General features: G+C 41.6%; 1 protein-coding gene across 1 annotated transcript in view; it reads left to right on the top strand.

Moving 5' to 3' along the window:
- The first annotated feature begins 536 nt into the window (after positions 1-536).
- Positions 537-7,539, top strand: part of ALG13 (ALG13 UDP-N-acetylglucosaminyltransferase subunit) — a 63,395-nt gene continuing 56,392 nt past the window's right edge. Inside the window, 3 exon segments of the mRNA XM_078064661.1 lie at positions 537-656; positions 1,641-1,803; positions 3,424-3,562. Coding sequence (XP_077920787.1) covers positions 576-656; positions 1,641-1,803; positions 3,424-3,562 — 383 coding nt within the window. The 5' untranslated portion in view covers positions 537-575.

The raw sequence follows: 7,539 nt of genomic DNA, 5'->3' as shown, positions 1-7,539 counted from the left end.
AGTGCCTCTATTTTACATACAGTGCTTACTAGTGAAGGCAACCGACTCTTTGCAGCTTCCAAGAGACCCTGTTGGGCTCTGGCTTCCTGAGAACTAGTATGAAGAGCCTATGCTAATGAGTCATCTTGAAAAGGCTCTTTTTCACAGGCTCTCAACAGACTTGAGGTAAAACCATAGCTCAAACGAGTATTGGCAAAACAGGGTAGCAAATAGAGTCCCAAACTCCTGTATCATTCAAAAGATGTGTGGTACCCAAGCAATAACGCCAGCACAGCGCTTAGGTATGAGGTTTCACCATTATTTTCTAAATACCTTTGGAAAAAAGTAAATCTGGCAAGTCCCACCTTCCTATTGTGACGGCCCGGTGAACTCACACACATCACGTTTCTGGCACGTAGGCCATTTGCACCCTTCGGCTCCACCCCCGCCGCCCGCGCGCCACACCCCCCGATTCCCACCGCCCTCTGGCGCCCTGGTCGACTTCCGCCATCCCCACCGAGCGTGGCCGCTGCAGCCCACGTGGCCTTCGCTACGTCACATCCGGCCCTTGCGATTCGGGGCTGGGAACCCGCGCGATGAAGTGCGTATTTGTTACTGTAGGGACCACCAGCTTTGACGACCTCATTGCGCGTGTCTCGGCGCACGACACGCTGCAAGTGAGTGGGGGAGGCGGGCGTGCGGGCGCGTGGCGGCTTCCTTCGCCGCTCGCCGCCGCTAGCCTTACCACTAGCCTCGGTAACCTTGCCTGACCGCAGCGCTCGGGAAGAACCCCTCACAGCTCTACCTCAGGTGCCGCCGCCCCTTTGCTGGCTCCTCCCCGCGCTCGGCTGGGCCCTCCTCCAGCTCCCCCTCTCCTTAGCGTCCTCCGCCTCCTCTTCCCGCTTCCCCGCCGCCCTCCGGGCCGCTCCTCCCCATCCTTTCTCCGGCTCCTCCTTTCCCCGGCTTTTCCCTTCCGACTCTCCGCCTCCGCCTCTCCTTCCTCGTGCTTCGCCCCTCCTTCCCGCTGCTCCGCCTCTCCGAGTGGGGCTCCTCGGCCCGGGCCAGCCTCCAGTCGCTCCTCAGGTCCACTCGGGGTCGCGTGGTCGGCGTCAGACGCCTCGGTGAGCTCTGCCTGGCCCGGCCCGGCTCGGCCCGGCTCGGTCCGGCTCGATCCGGCCGGTCCCACTCAGCGCGCCGTCCCCGCCCTGCCCCCGCCGCGCTCGGGCGAGCCCGCGCCTCGCGGTCTCGTCAGGCGTCCTCGAGGCGGGCGTCCTCCGGCGGCGGCTGCGGCGGCGGCTCCTCCGGGCCGGTGGTTCGCGCAGCTTCAGCCCTGAGGCGGATTGGGGCCGTTTCTTCGTCTCCCCTCTAGTTTTTGACGCCTTCCTCAGGGTCTCGCTTGGTCTTCTGCCTGTGGCGTGGCCGGTCCTTTCAACGGCTTGGTGAGCAGGGTCGCGTAGATCTTACCGGTAGGACTCGTGAGGTACCTTGTCGGGGCACGGTACGGGGGTAAAGCGTCGTTCTGGAAAAGTAAAATCGGCCGCAGGTAGAAGATTTTGCGGCCCGCGCTGCGGTCTGAACACCGACTTTAGGGTTTGTTGTTTTTACAGTACCCTGTTTAAAAGTCCCGCTTTTTCTTTCTTTCTTTTTTTTTCCCTTTGCAGATCATCAAGAGCCTGGGCTACAACCGACTTGTCCTTCAGATAGGTAGAGGAAAGGTGGTACCTGAACCATTCAGTACTGAGTCATTTGCTCTGGATGTTTACAGGTACAAGGATTCATTGAAAGAAGATCTTCAGAAAGCAGATCTTGTTATTAGTCACGCAGGTAAAGTGCCTTAGAATACCACAGTTTGGGTTTTGGTAGTAAGAACAGAAACTTGAAATTTTTGAGGTAAAGTAAAATCACTAGAGTAACGCACTGTAGCCTTTTGAGTATAATACTTATTTGAATATACCTGTTGAGAACATTACTAGAGAACTTATTATTTCTGGGTGATACGAGGAAATTAACAACATAGACTAACTTTAAAGAAAGAAACTCCAAACCCGGGCAAAATAATTTACCCAACGTCGTGCGTAAAGAGTTACCAAATTTGAAATTAGTATTTGGGCTTAGATTTGCAGGAATGTTCAGCCAGCTTATTGGTTGGATTGGACATGGAGAAATTGGCTTTGAAAGTTTTTTTTATATTTTAAATGGGAGTATGAAATGAATGCAGTCAAAAATATTTTTTAACCACATGTTGTGTAAATCATTGCTCTTCAAAAACCATCCTGATCTAGTTAGACTGCCAGTACCGTCACAAGAACTGTTTTTGGGGAGCATTGCAGTTTCGATTGCTGGATAAGTGAGGGAAGAAGCTTCTTAGTTCTTAAGAGGTCTAGTTTGAAGGGAGAAGTTACTAGAAGTAAACATTACCAACAGATTAGTGATTAGAAATGTATAGGATAATAGTTAATAGCTTTTGGTACCGTTCTGTGTGCTTTGTGTATATATATAAGTCATTGAATCCTCCCAGACCTATGAGCTAAGTATTATTAGTATTCCCATTTTACAGATGAAGAAACAGAGACACAGATTAACTGTACTTCTCCAGTCAAGTTAGTAGATAAAAGTCTTGGTGTTGGAGTCTGTCCTACCTACTACTCTAAATTAGTCAACCTAAAAAGGTTTGTCTACTTACCAGTCTCCTCACTCCCATTTACTTTTTTATTTTTTATTAACTTATTTTTAAGATTTTATTTATTTGAGACAGCACGAACTGTGGAGAGGGGTAGAGGGAGAAGCAGACTCCCCACCCAGCAGGGAGCCTGATGCCAGGCTCCATCCCAGGACCCCGAGATCATGACCTGTGCCCAAGGCAGGCTTTTCACAGACTGAGTCGCTCAGGCGCCCTTCTCACTCCCATTTAAAATACCTAAACGATTTTAGATTTCAGAGCTGAATTGACCCAAATATTGTATATATGCACATTTATGGAGACTTATTCTTGACATTTTGGGGATGGTACCTCACAAGCAGACTTATAAGGATGGTCAGAGTTTTTCTTTTTGGTGCCTGTCACTATTGAAGACTTGCTTTTTCCACTTGTGTTTGAATAGAAGTGCAGTACAGTTTCATGTGTAGTATGTTGAACTTAAATCTTAATTGAATTCAAGGCTCATGCCCAGGGCATACTAGTAGAGGGCAAGTGGCAAAGCACTGAATCATAGGTCATAATATTGTTGGCAGTGGTAAAGAATGTATTTTTCAAGTCAAGTTTATAACATAATATAGAGAACTGGTCACTACACTTTGGTCATTTGAATGTATAATTAAAAGGCCTGGTTTGTAGTTCTGCCAGCTAAGTTTATCATCTTCAGTTCTGCCTATAAAGCTTGGTGGAGCACCTTAGCTTTTTTTTTTTTTTTTTTTTTTTTTTTAAACTTAACAATTTTGATTTAGGTGCAGGAAGCTGTTTGGAGACTCTGGAAAAAAGAAAGCCCCTTGTAGTGGTTGTAAACGAAAAGTTGATGAACAATCATCAGTTGGAATTGGCAAAGCAGCTACACAAAGACGGGCATCTCTTCTACTGTACCTGCAGGTATACTACAGACTGATAATTTGACCTCTTGCATTAAATCCTCCCTGGCTATTCTTATCCACCTACCTAACTTGTCTGTCTTTTCAACCTCTTACGTTCTCCTGCTTATCAAACATACTTTGATTTTTCTCACCTGTAAAGCCCTCTTATTTGTCTAATGCTGTGAGTGTGATCTCTGTTATATTTCTTTCTGTGTCTGCGTGTTTCATTTCATGTGAATGTCTGTGTGTACGCATGTATGTAAGTTCCATCTGGTGCGCAAGTCTCTTGAGAATATAATTTTTGAGTTCATTAGATTTTCATTATTCAAGGAAGGCATTTGCTGATTTTTTATAATTAAGGTTTTGCCTTCAGTAAATCCATTGGGATCCCTAAGTGAAATTTACTCACTCATTAATTAAACTAGACCTGATATGTCATAGGCATTGTTTTTAAGTGCTTGTGGATACAGTGATAAACATGAGGTAAAGCCCCTGCTTTCTTGATACTTATGTTCTAGTAGGGGGACATAGTTAACCGTTCATAAATAAACGAAGATAATTTCACGTGGTGAAATGTGTTAAGAAAATAAGGCAGGGTGTGATATGATAGCTGGGAGTGAAGATTAATTAGATTGGTCAGGGAAGGCATGACTGAGTATATGACATTTGAGCTGAGACCTAAATGACAAGAGCTAGTCATGTGAAGCTCTAGAGGAAGAAGGAACAGCAGTAACTGCAAAGGTCCTAAGTTAGGAAAGAGCTTGGAGTTTGTTTTGTTTGAGGAACAGAGGGAAGGTTAAGTGTGGCAGGAGTATGGCGAGCAAGGGAGAAGATAGTATAAGATGAGACTGGGTGGGGATAGCTCACGTAAGAGTTCTGATTTTATTCTGTGTTTAGTGAGAAGCCATTAAAGTATTTTAAGCAAAGGAATTACTATGGTAAGGAGTATTATTTTCTAGAAGTATATTAAAATTCAACAAGAACTGGTCAACATCACTGTAGAAGGATGAAGAAAATTGCTGGTTGGTTTTCTATTAATTCTTCTTGAGACACTAGAAGCTTGCAAAAGGGTCAGGTCAGTAATTCCCAATTATTTGACTTTAAAAGCTATCCTAGTTTGATGTTTTAAAAAGTAAAGACCTTATAGAAGTATTATAAAATATATTTTTTATGTTATAATAAATTGAAATTAATTTTCAAGTGGAAAACCTTAAAAGAAACTGGCTAGAACATAAAAGGCTTGTCTTTTAACCTCACTGCGTCTGTCTCTTAGGCACTCAGTAAATACTGGTTCTTTCATTAAATATTTATTGAGCACCTACTATGTGCCAGGCATTATTCTAGGTACTTGTCATGTATTGGTGAACAAAACAGACAATTCTGTTCTCATTGAGAGGAGACAAATTCATTGATTGTTTCAGGAACAATTGTTGGTGTCCTAATCCCTATATGATGGGGGAGAGGAAAGATCAGGGTGGCTGTATAACACAGAAGTCATTATTAAAAGTACTGTGAGTCGGGAGAAGCTAGGTAATAAAAATTATGTAGGCTTCAGATAACTGTCCTTGGGTAGTTGAGATTGTTAGGGGTTAACATTTTTTATTTTTTATTTTTTTATTATTTTTTAAAGATTTTATTTATTTATTTGACAGAGACACAGCTAGAGAGGGAACACAAGCAGGGGGAGCGGCAGGCAAAGGGAGAAGCAGGCTCCCCGCTGAGCAAGGAGCCTGATGAGGGACTGGATCCCAGGACCCTGGGATCGTGACCTGAGCTGAAGGCAGGTGCTTAAATGACTGAGCCACCCAGGCGTCCCGGGGTTAACATTTTTTAAAGAAGAATAAACTCCGCCTCCTATCGGGTTTATGCAAGTCAATTTTTCCGGACACTTTTAATGAGTATTTTTGTTCTACATGTTAAGTCAGCTTTGATTTTATGTCAGTACATTTAAAAGGAGAAAGCACTGATTTCAGAAAAACATCCTGATTCCTTACTCAAGTTGAAAAGGAAGCTGTACAAGTCTCCAGTTTATTTCTTATAGTTTTAGAAGTCTTTTTCTTAATATTAATTTAAAAGTCACATACCTGAATTCTGTAAGAATCAATAATTGGTTGTATTTTCATTTTAGGTACATTATTCCCCCAAATCTAGGCTGGGTAGTTGTATGTCTGTTCTAATTTAAGTGGCTGCTTAAATTTCTGAAGTAATACTTTTATGTCATGGTTTGGAATCTTCGAACATGCATGGTGATTGTACCTTACTTAATTATATATGGATTTATGATAGTAAATTACTGGCAAAAGAAAGCTATTTCACAATCTTCATGCATGGTCCAGTAGTCTTCCCAGCTTATTGTTCTTGTCTGGCAGCTATTAATTTTGTTTTCATTTATTCTGTTTTCATAAATTAATTTTGCTTCAGTTTATATCTGCCCAGTCCTGAGAAATGTTTAAAAGCCATGTGACCACATCTTTCATGAAATAACATTTCTGTAATATTTGTTGACACGATATACAGTGTCTGTTGAATTGGTATTGACAGGTACTACATAGTGCTCTTCGTATTGCTTTAATCGTTGTATGTACGGTTGACCCTCGAACAACACAGATTTAAATGACATGGGTTCACTTATACAAGTTTTTTTTTTCAGTAAATGTGTTTTCCTTATGATTTTCCTAATAACATTTTTTCTCTAGCTTATTGTTAAGAATACAGTGCATAACATAATGTATAAAATGTGTGTTAATTGACTCTTACGTGACCGGTAAGGCTTCCAGGCAACAGTAGGTTATTTGTAGTTAAGGTGTGTGGGGGAGTCAGAAGTTATATATGGATTTTCTTTTTTTTAAGATTTTTAAATTTATTTGAGCGAGAGAGAGCATGAGTGGGCGGAGAGGGAGAGGGAGATGCAGACTCCCTGCTAAGCAGGGAGCCCGACGTGGGGCTCCATCCTAGGACCCTGAGATCATGACCTGAGCTGAAGTCAGACAGTTAACCGACTGAGCCACCCAGGTGACCCTGGAAGTTGTACATGGATTTTCAATTGCGCGGATTGTCGGTTCCTTTAACACCACCTTGTTCAAGGGTCAACTATATACCTAAAATAAAATTATATTAAAATTCGTATGTACAGTTTGAGAAGCATCACAATATTCTCGGAAGTTAGATTCAGTCATCAAGTGGGCAGCAGATGAATTACAGAATTTTCTCCCTTGTTACCTAATATTTTTCTTCTTTTGTTTTAGCACGCTTCCTGGGCTGTTACAGTCAATGGACTTATCAACACTGAAATGTTTTCCTCCTGGCCAGCCAGAAAAATTTTCTGCATTTTTGGATAAAGTTGTTGGATTACAAAAATAAACACTAAACTCTGAACACTTTAAAAACACCCCCCAAATCCAACCTATGGAATGTGGTTAAATCAAATTAAATATATAGTATATTTGCAGAATAATATAAATTAATAAACTTATACATCTATAGAATGTATAGAAAATTTTATGGTGTGAATGTTAGCATTTGGGTCCAAATCCTTACCGCAATTTAGTAAATTCAGTAGATTTTTACTTTATATTTTAGTTAAAATATGTATGAGCATTCACAGGTTTTATCCTAGAATCCCAAAACCTCAAATGTAGTTATTAGTTTGGTGTTCTTTAGAATAAATAAAATGAAGCAGTAACAAATTTGTAAGGCATTTGAGAGTCAGCATCATTAGCTGTACAGTTTAAGGAACCAATTTTTTAAAAAACAAGCAAACATGATGAGTTGTGTTCTGTGAAATAAAACGTTCAATAATTACCTTAAAAAGATTAAGATTAATTAAAGGTTAACAAGATTAAATATCAAATCAGTTGATTATGGTACTTGGAGAAATTACTTTTAGTGGAGTAGATTTGTTCTCTTTCCTCTAAAATGCAAATAGAAAATGACAAAATAATCTTGTTCAGTATCAAAGTTTTATTGGTTTGAAAAGAGTAAATCAAAAAGGACTTA

This window comes from Halichoerus grypus, chromosome X (genome assembly GCF_964656455.1).
Source record: "Halichoerus grypus chromosome X, mHalGry1.hap1.1, whole genome shotgun sequence".
Taxonomy (NCBI): domain Eukaryota; kingdom Metazoa; phylum Chordata; class Mammalia; order Carnivora; family Phocidae; genus Halichoerus; species Halichoerus grypus.
The sequence above is the reverse complement of the archived record's forward strand: the minus strand, read 5'-3'. Positions and strand labels throughout refer to the sequence as shown.